General features: G+C 43.9%; 1 protein-coding gene across 5 annotated transcripts in view; it reads right to left on the bottom strand.

The window, feature by feature from the left end:
* disc1 (DISC1 scaffold protein) overlaps positions 1 to 23,757 on the bottom strand; it is a 107,519-nt gene that overhangs the window by 36,985 nt on the left and 46,777 nt on the right. For all 5 annotated transcript variants that reach the window (XR_011676056.1, XM_071409287.1, XM_071409289.1 and 2 more), the window contains 2 exons: positions 13,010 to 13,160; positions 82 to 178 (listed from right to left, as the gene is read on the bottom strand). Coding sequence is in view for 4 of the 5 variants with exons in the window: in XM_071409287.1 (XP_071265388.1) it covers positions 82 to 178; positions 13,010 to 13,160 (248 nt within the window). In the remaining variant the exon portion in view is untranslated. The remainder of the gene's footprint in view (positions 1 to 81; positions 179 to 13,009; positions 13,161 to 23,757) is intronic.

Here is a 23,757-nt window from a genome sequence, read left to right as displayed (position 1 = left end):
TGTGATTGAATTCAAACAGTCCAAAGGTGTCCAAAAGGCCTTGTTATTTTCAGTAATCGCTACTTAACTAAATCTACTCACCTCCACCATGCGTTTCTCCTGCAGCAAACACTCTCTCCTTTGCAGTGGACCCTGGACGGTTTCAGCCACTTCCCCTCCATCACTCTCCACCTCTTCCCTTTAACACGTCAAAACCAGAAAGAATAAAAGACAATAACAGTTATGTTAGGATCCTGGCAGCGCTGTTCTGTTACCCAGTTAAACTATCATCCTGGGGGTCTGTGTTACTCAGTTAAACTATCATCCTGAGGGTCTGTGTTACTCAGTTAAACTATCATCCTAAGGGTCTGTGTTACTCAGTTAAACTATCATCCTGAGGGTCTGTGTTACTCAGTTAAACTATCATCCTGAGGGTCTGTGTTACTCAGTTAAACTATCATCCTGAGGGTCTGTGTTACCCAGTTAAACTATCATCCTGGGGGTCTGTGTTACTCAGTTAAACTATCATCCTGAGGGTCTGTGTTACTCAGTTAAACGATCATCCTGAGGGTCTGTGTTACCCAGTTAAACTATCATCCTGAGGGTCTGTGTTACTCAGTTAAACTATCATCCTGAGGGTCTGTGTTACCCAGTTAAACTATCATCCTGAGGGTCTGTGTTACTCAGTTAAACTATCATCCTGAGGGTCTGTGTTACCCAGTTAAACTATCATCCTGAGGGTCTGTGTTACCCAGTTAAACTATCATCCTGAGGGTCTGTGTTACCCAGTTAAACTATCATCCTGAGGGTCTGTGTTACTCAGTTAAACTATCATCCTGAGGGTCTGTGTTACTCAGTTAAACTATCATCCTGAGGGTCTGTGTTACCCAGTTAAACTATCATCCTGAGGGTCTGTGTTACCCAGTTAAACTATCATCCTGAGGGTCTGTGTTACCCAGTTAAACTATCATCCTGAGGGTCTGTGTTACCCAGTTAAACTATCATCCTGAGGGTCTGTGTTACTCAGTTAAACTATCATCCTGAGGGTCTGTGTTACCCAGTTAAACTATCATCCTGAGGGTCTGTGTTACTCAGTTAAACTATCATCCTGAGGGTCTGTGTTACCCAGTTAAACTATCATCCTGAGGGTCTGTGTTACCCAGTTAAACTATCATCCTGCGGGTCTGTGTTACCCAGTTAAACTATCATCCTGAGGGTCTGTGTTACTCAGTTAAACTATCATCCTGAGGGTCTGTGTTACCCAGTTAAACTATCATCCTGAGGGTCTGTGTTACCCAGTTAAACTATCATCCTGAGGGTCTGTGTTACTCAGTTAAACTATCATCCTGAGGGTCTGTGTTACCCAGTTAAACTATCATCCTGAGGGTCTGTGTTACCCAGTTAAACTATCATCCTGAGGGTCTGTGTTACTCAGTTAAACTATCATCCTGAGGGTCTGTGTTACTCAGTTAAACTATCATCCTGAGGGTCTGTGTTACTCAGTTAAACTATCATCCTGGCAGCGCTGTTCTGTTACCCAGTTAAACTATCATCCTGAGGGTCTGTGTTACCCAGTTAAACTATCATCCTGAGGGTCTGTGTTACCCAGTTAAACTATCATCCTGAGGGTCTGTGTTACCCAGTTAAACTATCATCCTGAGGGTCTATGTTACTCAGTTAAACTATCATCCTGAGGGTCTGTGTTACCCAGTTAAACTATCATCCTGAGGGTCTGTGTTACCCAGTTAAACTATCATCCTGAGGGTCTGTGTTACTCAGTTAAACTATCATCCTGAGGGTCTGTGTTACTCAGTTAAACTATCATCCTGAGGGTCTGTGTTACTCAGTTAAACTATCATCCTGGCAGCGCTGTTCTGTTACCCAGTTAAACTATCATCCTGAGGGTCTGTGTTACTCAGTTAAACTATCATCCTGAGGGTCTGTGTTACTCAGTTAAACTATCATCCTGGCAGCGCTGTTCTGTTACTCAGTTAAACTATCATCCTGAGGGTCTGTGTTACTCAGTTAAACTATCATCCTGAGGGTCTGTGTTACTCAGTTAAACTATCATCCTGAGGGTCTGTGTTACTCAGTTAAACTATCATCCTGAGGGTCTGTGTTACCCAGTTAAACTATCATCCTGAGGGTCTGTGTTACTCAGTTAAACTATCATCCTGAGGGTCTGTGTTACCCAGTTAACCTATCATCCTGAGGGTCTGTGTTACTCAGTTAAACTATCATCCTGAGGGTCTGTGTTACCCAGTTAAACTATCATCCTGAGGGTCTGTGTTACCCAGTTAAACTATCATCCTGAGGGTCTGTGTTACCCAGTTAAACTATCATCCTGAGGGTCTGTGTTACCCAGTTAAACTATCATCCTGAGGGTCTGTGTTACCCAGTTAAACTATCATCCTGAGGGTCTGTATTACCCAGTTAAACTATCATCCTGAGGGTCTGTGTTACCCAGTTAAACTATCATCCTGAGGGTCTGTGTTACCCAGTTAAACTATCATCCTGAGGGTCTGTGTTACTCAGTTAAACTATCATCCTGAGGGTCTGTGTTACCCAGTTAAACTATCATCCTGGCAGCGCTGTTCTGTTACCCAGTTAAACTATCATCCTGAGGGTCTGTGTTACTCAGTTAAACTATCATCCTGAGGGTCTGTGTTACCCAGTTAAACTATCATCCTGAGGGTCTGTGTTACTCAGTTAAACTATCATCCTGAGGGTCTGTGTTACTCAGTTAAACTATCATCCTGAGGGTCTGTGTTACCCAGTTAAACTATCATCCTGAGGGTCTGTGTTACTCAGTTAAACTATCATCCTGAGGGTCTGTGTTACCCAGTTAAACGATCATCCCGAGGGTCTGTGTTACTCAGTTAAACGATCATCCCGAGGGTCTGTGTTACTCAGGTAAACTATCATCCTGAGGGTCTGTGTTACTCAGTTAAACTATCATCCTGAGGGTCTGTGTTATTCAGGTGAACGATCATCCTGTGGGTCTGTGTTATTCAGGTAAACGATCATCCTGTGGGTCTGTGTTATTCAGGTAAACGATCATCCTGTGGGTCTGTGTTATTCAGGTAAACGATCATCCTGTGGGTCTGTGTTATTCAGGTAAACGATCATCCTGTGGGTCTGTGTTATTCAGGTAAACGATCATCCTGTGGGTCTGTGTTATTCAGGTAAACGATCATCCTGAGGGTCTGTGTTACTCAGTTAAACTATCATCCTGAGGGTCTGTGTTACCCAGTTAAACTATCATCCTGGCAGCGCTGTTCTGTTACTCAGTTAAACTATCATCCTGAGGGTCTGTGTTACTCAGTTAAACTATCATCCTGAGGGTCTGTGTTACCCAGTTAAACTATCATCCTGAGGGTCTGTGTTACTCAGTTAAACTATCATCCTGAGGGTCTGTGTTACTCAGTTAAACTATCATCCTGAGGGTCTGTGTTACCCAGTTAAACTATCATCCTGAGGGTCTGTGTTACTCAGTTAAACTATCATCCTGAGGGTCTGTGTTACCCAGTTAAACGATCATCCCGAGGGTCTGTGTTACTCAGTTAAACGATCATCCCGAGGGTCTGTGTTACTCAGGTAAACTATCATCCTGAGGGTCTGTGTTACTCAGTTAAACTATCATCCTGAGGGTCTGTGTTATTCAGGTGAACGATCATCCTGTGGGTCTGTGTTATTCAGGTAAACGATCATCCTGTGGGTCTGTGTTATTCAGGTAAACGATCATCCTGTGGGTCTGTGTTATTCAGGTAAACGATCATCCTGTGGGTATGTGTTATTCAGGTAAACGATCATCCTGTGGGTCTGTGTTATTCAGGTAAACGATCATCCTGTGGGTCTGTGTTATTCAGGTAAACGATCATCCTGAGGGTCTGTGTTACTCAGTTAAACTATCATCCTGAGGGTCTGTGTTACCCAGTTAAACTATCATCCTGGCAGCGCTGTTCTGTTACTCAGTTAAACTATCATCCTGAGGGTCTGTGTTACTCAGTTAAACTATCATCCTGAGGGTCTGTGTTACCCAGTTAAACTATCATCCTGAGGGTCTGTGTTACTCAGTTAAACTATCATCCTGAGGGTCTGTGTTACCCAGTTAAACTATCATCCTGAGGGTCTGTGTTACTCAGTTAAACTATCATCCTGAGGGTCTGTGTTACCCAGTTAAACTATCATCCTGAGGGTCTGTGTTACCCAGTTAAACTATCATCCTGAGGGTCTGTGTTACCCAGTTAAACTATCATCCTGAGGGTCTGTGTTACCCAGTTAAACTATCATCCTGAGGGTCTGTGTTACCCAGTTAAACTATCATCCTGAGGGTCTGTGTTACCCAGTTAAACTATCATCCTGAGGGTCTGTGTTACCCAGTTAAACTATCATCCTGAGGGTCTGTGTTACCCAGTTAAACTATCATCCTGAGGGTCTGTGTTACTCAGTTAAACTATCATCCTGAGGGTCTGTGTTACCCAGTTAAACTATCATCCTGGCAGCGCTGTTCTGTTACTCAGTTAAACTATCATCCTGAGGGTCTGTGTTACTCAGTTAAACTATAATCCTGAGGGTCTGTGTTACCCAGTTAAACTATCATCCTGAGGGTCTGTGTTACCCAGTTAAACTATCATCCTGAGGGTCTGTGTTACTCAGTTAAACTATCATCCTGAGGGTCTGTGTTACCCAGTTAAACGATCATCCTGAGGGTCTGTGTTACTCAGTTAAACGATCATCCCGAGGGTCTGTGTTACTCAGGTAAACTATCATCCTGAGGGTCTGTGTTACTCAGTTAAACTATCATCCTGAGGGTCTGTGTTATTCAGGTGAACGATCATCCTGTGGGTCTGTGTTATTCAGGTAAACGATCATCCTGTGGGTCTGTGTTATTCAGGTAAACGATCATCCTGTGGGTCTGTGTTATTCAGGTAAACGATCATCCTGTGGGTCTGTGTTATTCAGGTAAACGATCATCCTGTGGGTCTGTGTTATTCAGGTAAACGATCATCCTGTGGGTCTGTGTTATTCAGGTAAACGATCATCCTGTGGGTCTGTGTTATTCAGGTAAACGATCATCCTGTGGGTCTGTTATTCAGGTAAACGATCATCCTGTGGGTCTGTGTTATTCAGGTAAACGATCATCCTGAGGGTCTGTGTTATTCAGCTAAACGATCATCCTGTGGGTCTGTGTTATTCAGGTAAACGATCATCCTGTGGGTCTGTGTTATTCAGGTAAACGATCATCCTGTGGGTCTGTGTTATTCAGGTAAACGATCATCCTGAGGGTCTGTGTTATTCAGGTAAACGATCATCCTGTGGGTCTGTGTTATTCAGGTAAACGATCATCCTGTGGGTCTGTTATTCAGGTAAACGATCATCCTGTGGGTCTGTGTTATTCAGGTAAACGATCATCCTGAGGGTCTGTGTTATTCAGGTAAACGATCATCCTGAGGGTCTGTGTTATTCAGGTAAACGATCATCCTGTGGGTCTGTGTTATTCAGGTAAACGATCATCCTGTGGGTCTGTTATTCAGGTAAACGATCATCCTGTGGGTCTGTGTTATTCAGGTAAACGATCATCCTGAGGGTCTGTGTTATTCAGGTAAACGATCATCCTGTGGGTCTGTGTTATTCAGGTAAACGATCATCCTGAGGGTCTGTGTTACCCAGTTAAACTATCATCCTGGCAGCGCTGTTCTGTTACTCAGTTAAACTATCATCCTGAGGGTCTGTGTTACTCAGTTAAACTATCATCCTGAGGGTCTGTGTTACTCAGTTAAACTATCATCCTGAGGGTCTGTGTTACTCAGTTAAACTATCATCCTGAGGGTCTGTGTTACCCAGTTAAACTATCATCCTGAGGGTCTGTGTTACTCAGTTAAACTATCATCCTGAGGGTCTGTGTTACCCAGTTAAACGATCATCCCGAGGGTCTGTGTTACTTAGTTAAACGATCATCCCGAGGGTCTGTGTTACTCAGGTAAACTATCATCCTGAGGGTCTGTGTTACTCAGTTAAACTATCATCCTGAGGGTCTGTGTTATTCAGGTGAACGATCATCCTGTGGGTCTGTGTTATTCAGGTAAACGATCATCCTGTGGGTCTGTGTTATTCAGGTAAACGATCATCCTGTGGGTCTGTGTTATTCAGGTAAACGATCATCCTGTGGGTCTGTGTTATTCAGGTAAACGATCATCCTGTGGGTCTGTGTTATTCAGGTAAACGATCATCCTGTGGGTCTGTGTTATTCAGGTAAACGATCATCCTGAGGGTCTGTGTTACTCAGTTAAACTATCATCCTGAGGGTCTGTGTTACCCAGTTAAACTATCATCCTGGCAGCGCTGTTCTGTTACTCAGTTAAACTATCATCCTGAGGGTCTGTGTTACTCAGTTAAACTATCATCCTGAGGGTCTGTGTTACCCAGTTAAACTATCATCCTGAGGGTCTGTGTTACTCAGTTAAACTATCATCCTGAGGGTCTGTGTTACCCAGTTAAACTATCATCCTGAGGGTCTGTGTTACTCAGTTAAACTATCATCCTGAGGGTCTGTGTTACCCAGTTAAACTATCATCCTGAGGGTCTGTGTTACCCAGTTAAACTATCATCCTGAGGGTCTGTGTTACCCAGTTAAACTATCATCCTGAGGGTCTGTGTTACCCAGTTAAACTATCATCCTGAGGGTCTGTGTTACCCAGTTAAACTATCATCCTGAGGGTCTGTGTTACCCAGTTAAACTATCATCCTGAGGGTCTGTGTTACCCAGTTAAACTATCATCCTGAGGGTCTGTGTTACCCAGTTAAACTATCATCCTGAGGGTCTGTGTTACCCAGTTAAACTATCATCCTGAGGGTCTGTGTTACCCAGTTAAACTATCATCCTGGCAGCGCTGTTCTGTTACTCAGTTAAACTATCATCCTGAGGGTCTGTGTTACTCAGTTAAACTATAATCCTGAGGGTCTGTGTTACCCAGTTAAACTATCATCCTGAGGGTCTGTGTTACCCAGTTAAACTATCATCCTGAGGGTCTGTGTTACTCAGTTAAACTATCATCCTGAGGGTCTGTGTTACCCAGTTAAACGATCATCCCGAGGGTCTGTGTTACTCAGTTAAACGATCATCCCGAGGGTCTGTGTTACTCAGGTAAACTATCATCCTGAGGGTCTGTGTTACTCAGTTAAACTATCATCCTGAGGGTCTGTGTTATTCAGGTGAACGATCATCCTGTGGGTCTGTGTTATTCAGGTAAACGATCATCCTGTGGGTCTGTGTTATTCAGGTAAACGATCATCCTGTGGGTCTGTGTTATTCAGGTAAACGATCATCCTGTGGGTCTGTGTTATTCAGGTAAACGATCATCCTGTGGGTCTGTGTTATTCAGGTAAACGATCATCCTGTGGGTCTGTGTTATTCAGGTAAACGATCATCCTGTGGGTCTGTGTTATTCAGGTAAACGATCATCCTGTGGGTCTGTTATTCAGGTAAACGATCATCCTGTGGGTCTGTGTTATTCAGGTAAACGATCATCCTGAGGGTCTGTGTTATTCAGGTAAACGATCATCCTGTGGGTCTGTGTTATTCAGGTAAACGATCATCCTGTGGGTCTGTGTTATTCAGGTAAACGATCATCCTGTGGGTCTGTGTTATTCAGGTAAACGATCATCCTGAGGGTCTGTGTTATTCAGGTAAACGATCATCCTGTGGGTCTGTGTTATTCAGGTAAACGATCATCCTGTGGGTCTGTGTTATTCAGGTAAACGATCATCCTGAGGGTCTGTGTTATTCAGGTAAACGATCATCCTGTGGGTCTGTGTTATTCAGGTAAACGATCATCCTGTGGGTCTGTGTTATTCAGGTAAACTATCATCCTGAGGGTCTGTGTTACTCAGTTAAACTATCATCCTGAGGGTCTGTGTTACCCAGTTAAACTATCATCCTGAGGGTCTGTGTTACTCAGTTAAACTATCATCCTGAGGGTCTGTGTTACTCAGTTAAACTATCATCCTGAGGGTCTGTGTTACCCAGTTAAACTATCATCCTGAGGGTCTGTGTTACTCAGTTAAACTATCATCCTGAGGGTCTGTGTTACCCAGTTAAACGATCATCCCGAGGGTCTGTGTTACTCAGTTAAACGATCATCCCGAGGGTCTGTGTTACTCAGGTAAACTATCATCCTGAGGGTCTGTGTTACTCAGTTAAACTATCATCCTGAGGGTCTGTGTTATTCAGGTGAACGATCATCCTGTGGGTCTGTGTTATTCAGGTAAACGATCATCCTGTGGGTCTGTGTTATTCAGGTAAACGATCATCCTGTGGGTCTGTGTTATTCAGGTAAACGATCATCCTGTGGGTATGTGTTATTCAGGTAAACGATCATCCTGTGGGTCTGTGTTATTCAGGTAAACGATCATCCTGTGGGTCTGTGTTATTCAGGTAAACGATCATCCTGAGGGTCTGTGTTACTCAGTTAAACTATCATCCTGAGGGTCTGTGTTACCCAGTTAAACTATCATCCTGGCAGCGCTGTTCTGTTACTCAGTTAAACTATCATCCTGAGGGTCTGTGTTACTCAGTTAAACTATCATCCTGAGGGTCTGTGTTACCCAGTTAAACTATCATCCTGAGGGTCTGTGTTACTCAGTTAAACTATCATCCTGAGGGTCTGTGTTACCCAGTTAAACTATCATCCTGAGGGTCTGTGTTACTCAGTTAAACTATCATCCTGAGGGTCTGTGTTACCCAGTTAAACTATCATCCTGAGGGTCTGTGTTACCCAGTTAAACTATCATCCTGAGGGTCTGTGTTACCCAGTTAAACTATCATCCTGAGGGTCTGTGTTACCCAGTTAAACTATCATCCTGAGGGTCTGTGTTACCCAGTTAAACTATCATCCTGAGGGTCTGTGTTACCCAGTTAAACTATCATCCTGAGGGTCTGTGTTACCCAGTTAAACTATCATCCTGAGGGTCTGTGTTACCCAGTTAAACTATCATCCTGAGGGTCTGTGTTACTCAGTTAAACTATCATCCTGAGGGTCTGTGTTACCCAGTTAAACTATCATCCTGGCAGCGCTGTTCTGTTACTCAGTTAAACTATCATCCTGAGGGTCTGTGTTACTCAGTTAAACTATAATCCTGAGGGTCTGTGTTACCCAGTTAAACTATCATCCTGAGGGTCTGTGTTACCCAGTTAAACTATCATCCTGAGGGTCTGTGTTACTCAGTTAAACTATCATCCTGAGGGTCTGTGTTACCCAGTTAAACGATCATCCCGAGGGTCTGTGTTACTCAGTTAAACGATCATCCCGAGGGTCTGTGTTACTCAGGTAAACTATCATCCTGAGGGTCTGTGTTACTCAGTTAAACTATCATCCTGAGGGTCTGTGTTATTCAGGTGAACGATCATCCTGTGGGTCTGTGTTATTCAGGTAAACGATCATCCTGTGGGTCTGTGTTATTCAGGTAAACGATCATCCTGTGGGTCTGTGTTATTCAGGTAAACGATCATCCTGTGGGTCTGTGTTATTCAGGTAAACGATCATCCTGTGGGTCTGTGTTATTCAGGTAAACGATCATCCTGTGGGTCTGTGTTATTCAGGTAAACGATCATCCTGTGGGTCTGTGTTATTCAGGTAAACGATCATCCTGTGGGTCTGTTATTCAGGTAAACGATCATCCTGTGGGTCTGTGTTATTCAGGTAAACGATCATCCTGAGGGTCTGTGTTATTCAGCTAAACGATCATCCTGTGGGTCTGTGTTATTCAGGTAAACGATCATCCTGTGGGTCTGTGTTATTCAGGTAAACGATCATCCTGTGGGTCTGTGTTATTCAGGTAAACGATCATCCTGAGGGTCTGTGTTATTCAGGTAAACGATCATCCTGTGGGTCTGTGTTATTCAGGTAAACGATCATCCTGTGGGTCTGTTATTCAGGTAAACGATCATCCTGTGGGTCTGTGTTATTCAGGTAAACGATCATCCTGAGGGTCTGTGTTATTCAGGTAAACGATCATCCTGAGGGTCTGTGTTATTCAGGTAAACGATCATCCTGTGGGTCTGTGTTATTCAGGTAAACGATCATCCTGTGGGTCTGTTATTCAGGTAAACGATCATCCTGTGGGTCTGTGTTATTCAGGTAAACGATCATCCTGAGGGTCTGTGTTATTCAGGTAAACGATCATCCTGTGGGTCTGTGTTATTCAGGTAAACGATCATCCTGAGGGTCTGTGTTACCCAGTTAAACTATCATCCTGGCAGCGCTGTTCTGTTACTCAGTTAAACTATCATCCTGAGGGTCTGTGTTACTCAGTTAAACTATCATCCTGAGGGTCTGTGTTACTCAGTTAAACTATCATCCTGAGGGTCTGTGTTACTCAGTTAAACTATCATCCTGAGGGTCTGTGTTACCCAGTTAAACTATCATCCTGAGGGTCTGTGTTACTCAGTTAAACTATCATCCTGAGGGTCTGTGTTACCCAGTTAAACGATCATCCCGAGGGTCTGTGTTACTTAGTTAAACGATCATCCCGAGGGTCTGTGTTACTCAGGTAAACTATCATCCTGAGGGTCTGTGTTACTCAGTTAAACTATCATCCTGAGGGTCTGTGTTATTCAGGTGAACGATCATCCTGTGGGTCTGTGTTATTCAGGTAAACGATCATCCTGTGGGTCTGTGTTATTCAGGTAAACGATCATCCTGTGGGTCTGTGTTATTCAGGTAAACGATCATCCTGTGGGTCTGTGTTATTCAGGTAAACGATCATCCTGTGGGTCTGTGTTATTCAGGTAAACGATCATCCTGAGGGTCTGTGTTACTCAGTTAAACTATCATCCTGAGGGTCTGTGTTACCCAGTTAAACTATCATCCTGGCAGCGCTGTTCTGTTACTCAGTTAAACTATCATCCTGAGGGTCTGTGTTACTCAGTTAAACTATCATCCTGAGGGTCTGTGTTACCCAGTTAAACTATCATCCTGAGGGTCTGTGTTACTCAGTTAAACTATCATCCTGAGGGTCTGTGTTACCCAGTTAAACTATCATCCTGAGGGTCTGTGTTACTCAGTTAAACTATCATCCTGAGGGTCTGTGTTACCCAGTTAAACTATCATCCTGAGGGTCTGTGTTACCCAGTTAAACTATCATCCTGAGGGTCTGTGTTACCCAGTTAAACTATCATCCTGAGGGTCTGTGTTACCCAGTTAAACTATCATCCTGAGGGTCTGTGTTACCCAGTTAAACTATCATCCTGAGGGTCTGTGTTACCCAGTTAAACTATCATCCTGAGGGTCTGTGTTACCCAGTTAAACTATCATCCTGAGGGTCTGTGTTACCCAGTTAAACTATCATCCTGAGGGTCTGTGTTACCCAGTTAAACTATCATCCTGAGGGTCTGTGTTACCCAGTTAAACTATCATCCTGGCAGCGCTGTTCTGTTACTCAGTTAAACTATCATCCTGAGGGTCTGTGTTACTCAGTTAAACTATAATCCTGAGGGTCTGTGTTACCCAGTTAAACTATCATCCTGAGGGTCTGTGTTACCCAGTTAAACTATCATCCTGAGGGTCTGTGTTACTCAGTTAAACTATCATCCTGAGGGTCTGTGTTACCCAGTTAAACGATCATCCCGAGGGTCTGTGTTACTCAGTTAAACGATCATCCCGAGGGTCTGTGTTACTCAGGTAAACTATCATCCTGAGGGTCTGTGTTACTCAGTTAAACTATCATCCTGAGGGTCTGTGTTATTCAGGTGAACGATCATCCTGTGGGTCTGTGTTATTCAGGTAAACGATCATCCTGTGGGTCTGTGTTATTCAGGTAAACGATCATCCTGTGGGTCTGTGTTATTCAGGTAAACGATCATCCTGTGGGTCTGTGTTATTCAGGTAAACGATCATCCTGTGGGTCTGTGTTATTCAGGTAAACGATCATCCTGTGGGTCTGTGTTATTCAGGTAAACGATCATCCTGTGGGTCTGTTATTCAGGTAAACGATCATCCTGTGGGTCTGTGTTATTCAGGTAAACGATCATCCTGAGGGTCTGTGTTATTCAGGTAAACGATCATCCTGTGGGTCTGTGTTATTCAGGTAAACGATCATCCTGTGGGTCTGTGTTATTCAGGTAAACGATCATCCTGAGGGTCTGTGTTATTCAGGTAAACGATCATCCTGTGGGTCTGTGTTATTCAGGTAAACGATCATCCTGTGGGTCTGTGTTATTCAGGTAAACGATCATCCTGTGGGTCTGTGTTATTCAGGTAAACGATCATCCTGTGGGTCTGTGTTATTCAGGTAAACGATCATCCTGTGGGTCTGTGTTATTCAGGTAAACGATCATCCTGTGGGTCTGTGTTATTCAGGTAAACGATCATCCTGTGGGTCTGTGTTATTCAGGTAAACGATCATCCTGTGGGTCTGTTATTCAGGTAAACGATCATCCTGTGGGTCTGTGTTATTCAGGTAAACGATCATCCTGAGGGTCTGTGTTATTCAGGTAAACGATCATCCTGTGGGTCTGTGTTATTCAGGTAAACGATCATCCTGAGGGTCTGTGTTATTCAGGTAAACGATCATCCTGTGGGTCTGTGTTATTCAGGTAAACGATCATCCTGTGGGTCTGTGTTATTCCATTCCAGTAGGAACACAAAGGGTTTCAGTCTCACCTGACTAATGTCCTGTTATGAGGTCTATTTCTGTCCCCTCAACCCTTCTTAAATACTTTCCAATAATACAGTTCATGCTGACTAAAATAACATGATGGGCAGTTGGCCGAGTTAGGGTACACAGAGGAGTGGATACCCTGTCCTACCAGGAAAGGTTAGTGTGTACACTACAGTGTGATGTGTTGTAGTGTGTTGTAGTAACACTACTGACATGTGGTCCTCTGTCCTGGTGAGGCGCTGTGAGTCGCCGAGTCGCTGTATAAACCTACAGTGTGTTGTGTTGTAGTGTGTTGTGTTGTAGAGTGGTGTGGTGTGTTGTGTTGTGGTGTGGTGTGTTGTGTGTTGTGTGTTGTAGTAATGGTACTAACCTGTGGTCCTCCATCCTGGCGAGGGCGCTGTGTACTGCCTCTCTGAGTCTCTGGAGGAACAGAGCCACGCTGGGCTGTCTGGAGGGGAGACCCAGCCTCAGTGAACTCCTCTCTCTACACAGCTCCTCCAGCTTCTTACCAAAACGCTCAGCTGAAACAACAGCACACATATCTGGGTCATAGACCAGAAACAATCCACTACTGCTGGACTCGACTCTCCACTACTGCTGGACTCGACTCTCCACTACTGCTGGACTCGACTCTCCACTACTACTACTGGCCTCTCCACTACTACTACTGGCCTCTCCACTACTACTACTACTGGCCTCTCCACTACTACTACTACTGGCCTCTCCACTACTACTACTACTGGCCTCTCCACTACTACTACTACTGGCCTCTGCACTACTACTACTACTGGCCTCTGCACTACTACTACTACTGGCCTCTGCACTACTACTGGCCTCTGCACTACTACTACTGGCCTCTGCACTACTACTACTACTGGCCTCTGCACTACTACTACTACTGGCCTCTGCACTACTACTACTACTGGCCTCTGCACTACTACTACTACTGGCCTCTGCACTACTACTACTACTGGCCTCTGCACTACTACTACTACTGGCCTCTGCACTACTACTACTACTGGCCTCTGCACTACTACTACTACTGGCCTCTGCACTACTACTACTACTGGCCTCTGCACTACTACTACTACTGGCCTCTGCACTACTACTACTACTGGCCTCTCCACTACTACTACTACTGGCCTCTCCACTACTACTACTACTGGCCTCTCCACTACTACTACTACTGGCCTCTCCACTACTACTACTACTGGCCTCTCCACTACTACTACTACTGGCCTCTCCACTACTACTACTACTGGCCTCTCCACTACTACTACTACTGGCCTCTCCACTACTACTACTATTGGCCTCTCCACTACTACTACTATTGGCCTCTCCACTACTACTACTATTGGCCTCTCCACTACTACTACTATTGGCCTCTCCACTACTACTACTATTGGCCTCTCCACTACTACTACTATTGGCCTCTCCACTACTACTACTATTGGCCTCTCCACTACTACTACTATTGGCCTCTCCACTACTACTACTATTGGCCTCTGCACTACTACTACTATTGGCCTCTGCACTACTACTACTATTGGCCTCTGCACTACTACTACTATTGGCCTCTGCACTACTACTACTATTGGCCTCTGCACTACTACTACTATTGGCCTCTGCACTACTACTACTATTGGCCTCTGCACTACTACTACTATTGGCCTCTGCACTACTACTACTATTGGCCTCTGCACTACTACTACTACTATTGGCCTCTGCACTACTACTACTACTATTGGCCTCTGCACTACTACTACTACTATTGGCCTCTGCACTACTACTACTACTATTGGCCTCTGCACTACTACTACTACTATTGGCCTCTGCACTACTACTACTACTATTGGCCTCTGCACTACTACTACTACTATTGGCCTCTGCACTACTACTACTACTATTGGCCTCTGCACTACTACTACTACTATTGGCCTCTGCACTACTACTACTACTATTGGCCTCTGCACTACTACTACTACTATTGGCCTCTGCACTACTACTACTACTATTGGCCTCTGCACTACTACTACTACTATTGGCCTCTGCACTACTACTACTACTATTGGCCTCTGCACTACTACTACTACTATTGGCCTCTGCACTACTACTACTACTATTGGCCTCTGCACTACTACTACTACTATTGGCCTCTGCACTACTACTACTACTATTGGCCTCTGCCACTACTACTACTACTATTGGCCTCTGCACTACTACTACTACTATTGGCCTCTGCACTACTACTACTACTATTGGCCTCTGCACTACTACTACTACTATTGGCCTCTGCACTACTACTACTACTATTGGCCTCTGCACTACTACTACTACTATTGGCCTCTGCACTACTACTACTACTATTGGCCTCTGCACTACTACTACTACTATTGGCCTCTGCACTACTACTACTACTATTGGCCTCTGCACTACTACTACTACTATTGGCCTCTGCACTACTACTACTACTATTGGCCTCTGCACTACTACTACTACTATTGGCCTCTGCACTACTACTACTACTATTGGCCTCTGCACTACTACTACTACTATTGGCCTCTGCACTACTACTACTACTATTGGCCTCTGCACTACTACTACTACTATTGGCCTCTGCACTACTACTACTACTATTGGCCTCTGCACTACTACTACTACTATTGGCCTCTGCACTACTACTACTACTATTGGCCTCTGCACTACTACTACTACTATTGGCCTCTGCACTACTACTACTACTATTGGCCTCTGCACTACTACTACTACTATTGGCCTCTGCACTACTACTACTACTATTGGCCTCTGCACTACTACTACTACTATTGGCCTCTGCACTACTACTACTACTATTGGCCTCTGCACTACTACTACTACTATTGGCCTCTGCACTACTACTACTACTATTGGCCTCTGCACTACTACTACTACTATTGGCCTCTGCACTACTACTACTACTATTGGCCTCTGCACTACTACTACTACTATTGGCCTCTGCACTACTACTACTACTATTGGCCTCTGCACTACTACTACTACTATTGGCCTCTGCACTACTACTACTACTATTGGCCTCTGCACTACTACTACTACTATTGGCCTCTGCACTACTACTACTACTATTGGCCTCTGCACTACTACTACTACTATTGGCCTCTGCACTACTACTACTACTATTGGCCTCTGCACTACTACTACTACTATTGGCCTCTGCACTACTACTACTACTATTGGCCTCTGCACTACTACTACTACTATTGGCCTCTGCACTACTACTACTACTATTGGCCTCTGCACTACTACTACTACTATTGGCCTCTGCACTACTACTACTACTATTGGCCTCTGCACTACTACTACTACTATTGGCCTCTGCACTACTACTACTACTATTGGCCTCTGCACTACTACTACTACTATTGGCCTCTGCACTACTACTACTACTATTGGCCTCTGCACTACTACTACTACTATTGGCCTCTGCACTACTACTACTACTATTGGCCTCTGCACTACTACTACTACTATTGGCCTCTGCACTACTACTACTACTATTGGCCTCTGCACTACTACTACTACTATTGGCCTCTGCACTACTACTACTACTATTGGCCTCTGCACTACTACTACTACTATTGGCCTCTGCACTACTACTACTACTATTGGCCTCTGCACTACTACTACTACTATTGGCCTCTGCACTACTACTACTACTATTGGCCTCTGCACTACTACTACTACTATTGGCCTCTGCACTACTACTACTACTATTGGCCTCTGCACTACTACTACTACTATTGGCCTCTGCACTACTACTACTACTATTGGCCTCTGCACTACTACTACTACTATTGGCCTCTGCACTACTACTACTACTATTGGCCTCTGCACTACTACTACTACTATTGGCCTCTGCACTACTACTACTACTATTGGCCTCTGCACTACTACTACTACTATTGGCCTCTGCACTACTACTACTACTATTGGCCTCTGCACTACTACTACTACTATTGGCCTCTGCACTACTACTACTACTATTGGCCTCTGCACTACTACTACTACTATTGGCCTCTGCACTACTACTACTACTATTGGCCTCTGCACTACTACTACTACTATTGGCCTCTGCACTACTACTACTATTGGCCTCTGCACTACTACTACTATTGGCCTCTGCACTACTACTACTATTGGCCTCTGCACTACTACTACTATTGGCCTCTGCACTACTACTACTATTGGCCTCTGCACTACTACTACTATTGGCCTCTGCACTACTACTACTATTGGCCTCTGCACTACTACTACTATTGGCCTCTGCACTACTACTACTATTGGCCTCTGCACTACTACTACTATTGGCCTCTGCACTACTACTACTATTGGCCTCTGCACTACTACTACTATTGGCCTCTGCACTACTACTACTATTGGCCTCTGCACTACTACTACTATTGGCCTCTGCACTACTACTACTATTGGCCTCTGCACTACTACTACTATTGGCCTCTGCACTACTACTACTATTGGCCTCTGCACTACTACTACTATTGGCCTCTGCACTACTACTACTATTGGCCTCTGCACTACTACTACTATTGGCCTCTGCACTACTACTACTATTGGCCTCTGCACTACTACTACTATTGGCCTCTGCACTACTACTACTATTGGCCTCTGCACTACTACTACTATTGGCCTCTGCACTACTACTACTATTGGCCTCTGCACTACTACTACTATTGGCCTCTGCACTACTACTACTATTGGCCTCTGCACTACTACTACTATTGGCCTCTGCACTACTACTACTATTGGCCTCTGCACTACTACTACTATTGGCCTCTGCACTACTACTACTATTGGCCTCTGCACTACTACTACTATTGGCCTCTGCACTACTACTACTATTGGCCTCTGCACTACTACTACTATTGGCCTCTGCACTACTACTACTATTGGCCTCTGCACTACTACTACTATTGGCCTCTGCACTACTACTACTATTGGCCTCTGCACTACTACTACTATTGGCCTCTGCACTACTACTACTATTGGCCTCTGCACTACTACTACTATTGGCCTCTGCACTACTACTACTATTGGCCTCTGCACTACTACTACTGGCCTCTCCACTACTACTACTGGCCTCTCCACTACTACTACTGGCCTCTCCACTACTACTACTGGCCTCTCCACTACTACTACTGGCCTCTCCACTACTACTACTGGCCTCTCCACTACTACTACTGGCCTCTCCACTACTACTACTGGCCTCTCCACTACTACTACTGGCCTCTCCACTACTACTACTGGCCTCTCCACTACTACTACTGGCCCCTCCACTACTACTACTGGCCTCTCCACTACTACTACTGGCCTCTCCACTACTACTACTGGCCTCTCCACTACTACTACTGGCCTCTCCACTACTACTACTGGCCTCTCCACTACTACTACTGGCCTCTCCACTACTACTACTGGCCTCTCCACTACTACTACTGGCCTCTCCACTACTACTACTGGCCTCTCCACTACTACTACTGGCCTCTCCACTACTACTACTGGCCTCTCCACTACTACTACTGGCCTCTCCACTACTACTACTGGCCTCTCCACTACTACTACTGGCCTCTCCACTACTACTACTGGCCTCTCCACTACTACTACTGGCCTCTCCACTACTACTACTGGCCTCTCCACTACTACTGGCCTCTCCACTACTACTGGCCTCTCCACTACAGAGAGGCTTAATCGCCCAACATCAGTGCTCGACCTCACTAATGGTCTTGTGGCTGAATGGAGCAATGTTCCAAGATCTAGTGGAAAGCCTTCCCAGAAGAGTGGAGGCTGTTATAACAGTAAAGGGGGGACCAACTCTATATTAATGTCCATGATTTTGGAATGAGATGTTCAACTAGCAGCTGTCCACATACACTACATTACCAAAATGATCTCTATATAGCCTAAAGTCAGACAAGAAGTTGCATTAGATCAGCCAACATGAATAAATACTACAGTATACTATGGTTAAATACTACAGTATTCTATGGTCAAACACTACAGTATACTATGGTTAAACACTACAGTATACTATGGTTAAATACTACAGTATACTATGGTCAAACACTACAGTATACTATGGTCAAATACAACAGTATACTATGGTCAAATACTACAGTATTCTATGGTCAAACACTACAGTATTCTATGGTTAAACACTACAGTATACTATGGTTAATAAATACTACAGTATTCTATGGTTAAATACTACAGTATTCTATGGTTAAACACTACAGTATACTATGGTTAAACACTACAGTATACTATGGTTAAACACTACAGTATACTATGGTTAATAAATACTACAGTATACTATGGTTAATAAATACTACAGTATACTATGGTTAAATACTACAGTATTCTATGGTTAAACACTACAGTATACTATGGTTAAACACTACAGTATACTATGGTTAAATACTACAGTATACTATGGTTAATAAATACTACAGTATACTATGGTTAAATACTACAGTATTCTATGGTTAAACACTACAGTATTCTATGGTTAAATACTACAGTATACTATGGTTAAACACTACAGTATACTATGGTTAAATACTACAGTATACTATGGTTAAATACTACAGTATACTATGGTTAAATACTACAGTATACTATGGTTAAATACTACAGTATACTATGGTTAAATACTACAGTATACTATGGTTAATAAATACTACAGTATTCAGAGAGGTGGACTCGAGTTCTACTCCAGTCGCACATTTTGACTTGGCAAAATGAAAAACACTTGCCCCCGTCTTGGACTTGAGCTGTAGGACTCGAGAGACTCTAGAGACGTGTTAAGATTTCCCCATCCCAAACGGCATCACCCTCCTCTCATCCTGTCACCTCCTGTCCTCTCACAGCACCTTCTGTTATTCGCCAACCAACCTCCACAGATCTCATCCAGTGGGCGGGAGTTGGGAAAAAACTACATTTCTCGATGTCACTCGAGCTGTATCTGTCAACGCTAGCAGAGAGAAAGAGGCGAGAGGGTCCACTCCTGTCAAAATCTGTCCATGTGGGAGTACAGCGATGAGCAGAATGATAAGCAGACCGCCTGCCTTCTCACCTGTCCATGTGGGAGTACAGCGATGAGCAGAATGATAAGCAGACCGCCTGCCTTCTCACCTGTCCATGTGGGAGTACAGCGATGAGCAGAATGATAAGCAGACCGCCTGCCTTCTCACCTGTCCATGTGGGAGTACAGCGATGAGCAGAATGATAAGCAGACCGCCTGCCTTCTCACCTGTGGAACAACAACTACTATTGTTAAGAGTGGAGACCATCTCGTCAGTGTATCAAAGCTGGGACCGAGAGACTGAAAAACTGCTTCTATCTCAAGGCCATCAAGACTGCTAAATAGCCATCACTAACTGCTGCTACCTACATTGAGACCCAATAACTTTAATAAATGGATCACTAGTCACTTCAAACACTGCCACATTAAATAATGCCACTTTAATAATGTTTACACATCCTACATTACTCATATATCATACAGTGCCTTGCAAAAGTATTCATCCCCCTTGGCGTTTTTCCTATTTTGTTGCATTACAACCTGTAATTTAAATAGATTTTTATTTGGATTTCATGTAATGGACATACACAAAATAGTCCAAATTGGTGAAGTGAAATTGAAAAAATTACTTGTTAAAAAAAAAAAAAAAATGATAAAAATGGAAAAGTGGTGCGTGCATATGTATTCACCCTCTTTGCTATGAAGCCCCTAAATAAGATCTGGTGCAACCAATTACCTTCAGAAGTCACATCATTTGTTAAATAAAGTCCACCTGTTTGCAATCTAAGTGTCACATGATCTGTCACATGATCTCAGTGTATATACACCTGTTCTGAAAGGCCTCAGAGCCTGCAACACCACAAAGCAAGGGCCACCACCAAGCAAGCGGCACCATGAAGACCAAGGAGCTCTCCAAACACGTCAGGGACAACGTTTTTGAAAAGTACAGATCAGGGTTTGGTTATAAAAAAAATATCCGGAACTTTGAACATCCCACGGAGCACCATTAAATCCATTATAAAAAAATTGAAAGAATATGGCACCACACAAACCTGCCAAGAGAGGGCCGTCCACCAAAACTCACTGACCAGGCAAGGACGGCAATAATCAGAGAGGCAACAAAGAGACCAAAGATAACCCTGAAGGAGCTGCAAAGCTCCACAGCGGAGATTGGAGTATCTGTCCATAGGACCACTTTAAGCCGTACACTCCACCGAGCTGGGCTTTATGGAAGAGTGGCCAAAAAAAGCCATTGCTTAAAGAAATAAATAAGCAAACATGTTTGGTGTTCGCCAAAAGTAATGTGGGAGACTCCCCAAACATATGGAAGAAGGTACTCTGGTCAGATGAGACTAAAATTGAGCTTTTTGGCCATTAAGGAAAACGCTATGTCTAGCGCAAACCCAATACCTCTCATCTCCCCGTGAATTCCATCCCCACAGTGAAGCAGGATGGTGGCAGCATCATGCTGTGCGGGTGTTTTTCATCGACAGGGACTGGGAAGCTGGTCAGAATTGAAGGAATGATGGATGGCGCTAAATACAGGGAAATTCTTGAGGGAAACCTTCTTCAGTCTTCTAGAGATTTGAGACTGGGACAGAGATTCACCTTCCAGCAGGACAATGACCCTAAACATACTGCTAAAGCAACATTTGAGTGGTTTAAGGGGAAACATTTAAATGTCTTGGAATGGCCTAGTCAAAGCCCAGACCTCAATCCAATTGAGAGTCTGTGGTATGACTTAAAGATTTCTGTACACCAGCGGAACCCATCCAACTTGAAGGAGCTGGAGCAGTTTTGCCTTGAAGAATAGGCAAAAATCCCAGTGGCTAGATGTGCCAAGCTTATAGAGACATACCCCAAGAGACTTGCAGCTGTAATTGCTGCAAAAGGTGACTCTACAAAGTATTGACTATGGGGGGGTGAATAGTTATGCACACTCAAGTTTTCCGTTTTTTTGTCTTATTTCCTGTTTGTTTCACAAGAAAAATTATTTTGCATCTTCAAAGTGGTCGGCATGTTGTGTAAATCAAATGATACAATCCCCCCCCAAAAATAAATTTTAATTTCAGGTTGTAAGGCAACAAAATAGGAAAAATGTCAAGGGGGGTGAATACTTTCGCAAGCAACTGCATGTATATACTGTATTTTATACCATCTATTGCACCTTGCCTATGCCGCTCGGCCATCGCTCATCCATATATTTACATGTACATATTCTCATTCACCCTTTTAGATGTGTGTGTATAAGTTAGTTGTTGTGAAATTGTTAGATGACTTGTTAGATATTACTGCACTGTCGGAACTAGAAGCACAAGCATTTCGCTACACTCACATTAACATCTGCTAACCATGTGTATGTGACCATGATTTGATTTGACATAGTTTCTCTGACATAGTTAGTCAATTCAGTCTGTCATCATCATGACATCATCTGGATCAGTCCCAATATTAATCGATTTCTGTTTCAAAGACGATGTGTTGGTTGGGTTGTAATACATGTCTAAAATCACTGATGCAATTACAACAGCCTCAACTTTGTTAGAAATATGAAGTGCCATAAAGAGAGATAAGAATGAAATGACTTTCCTAACGTTAGCTAGCTAGTTTACAATGGCTCCCTCTACCATTTGTGACTCGTTTCAGGAAACTAAGAGCACGTCACTACTTCACAGGAGAGGCATTTGTACGTAAACATACATTTTTTATCAAAATGTGTTTTTTTTGGCAGAAATGCCTTACGGAACATGTGACCTTTCATGTGCCTTAATAACAAACTTGTATGCCATTTGTAAATATGAATACAATTGTTAAATTACAAGCCTAGTTGGTTTAGCCATGGAAAAAGGCATGTAGCATGCTTCGTCTATAACATGAGCAGCTCAGTATGTGTAGGTAATCTTTTCTAACACTGCTTTTATTAAAGAAGAATTGAAAAAGTGTTGCTAATGCTCTCCACTTTCTGTAGGACCGAGTCTTGAAGTCAGTGGAATGTCCTGTGGAAGGAGAGTATGATAGCTAAGGAGATGGAGAAAATTCTGGCTTTTGATTGCAAATATGCAGACGGAGTCGAAAAGAGAACACACAGAAGGCTGTTGTATAAAACCACTGTCTCCGGATTACATCTTCAAACTAAGGGCAATCATAGCATCCGTGATTCTCATCGACAAGGCTGTAGTGGAGCAGGTTGAGAGCATCAAGTTCCTTGGTGTCCACATCAACAACAAACTAGAATGGTCCAAACACACCAAGACAGTCATGAAGAGGGCACAACAAAGCCTATTCCCCCTCAGGAAATTAAAAAGATTTGGCATGGGTCCTGAGATCCTCAAAAGGTTCTACAGCTGCAGCATCGAGAGCATCCTGACTGGTTGCATCACTGCCTGGTTTGGCAATTGCTCGGCTTCCGACCACAAGGGACTACAGAGGGTAGTGCGTACGGCCCAGTACATCACTGGGGCTAAGCTAACTGCCATCCAGGACCTCTACACCAGGCGGTATCAGAGGAAGGCCCTAAAAATTGTCAAAGACCCCAGCCACCCCAGTCATAGACTGTTCTCTCTACTACCGCATGGCAAGCGGTACCGGAGTTCCAAGTCTAGGACAAAAAGGCTTCTCAACAGTTTTTACCCCCAAGCCATAAGACTCCTGAACAGGTAATCAAATGGCTACCCAGACTATTTGCATTGTGAGCCCCCCCCCCCAACCCCTCTTTTACGCTGCTGCTACTCTTTGTGTATCATAAATGCATAGTCACTTTAACTATACATTCATGTACATACTACCTCAATTGGGCCGACCAACCAGTGCACATTGGCTAACCAGGCTATCTGCATTGAGTCCCGCCACCCACCACCCCCTCTTTTACACTACTGCTACTCTCTGTTCATCATATATGCATAGTCACTTTAACCATATCTACATGTACATACTACCTCAATCAGCCTGACTAACCGGTGTCTGTATGTAGCCTCGCTACTTTTATAGCCTCGCTACCTTTATAGCCTCGCTACTGTATATAGCCTCGC

This window comes from Salvelinus alpinus, chromosome 7, assembly GCF_045679555.1.
Source record: "Salvelinus alpinus chromosome 7, SLU_Salpinus.1, whole genome shotgun sequence".
Lineage (NCBI taxonomy): Eukaryota > Metazoa > Chordata > Actinopteri > Salmoniformes > Salmonidae > Salvelinus > Salvelinus alpinus.
The sequence above is the reverse complement of the archived record's forward strand: the minus strand, read 5'-3'. Positions and strand labels throughout refer to the sequence as shown.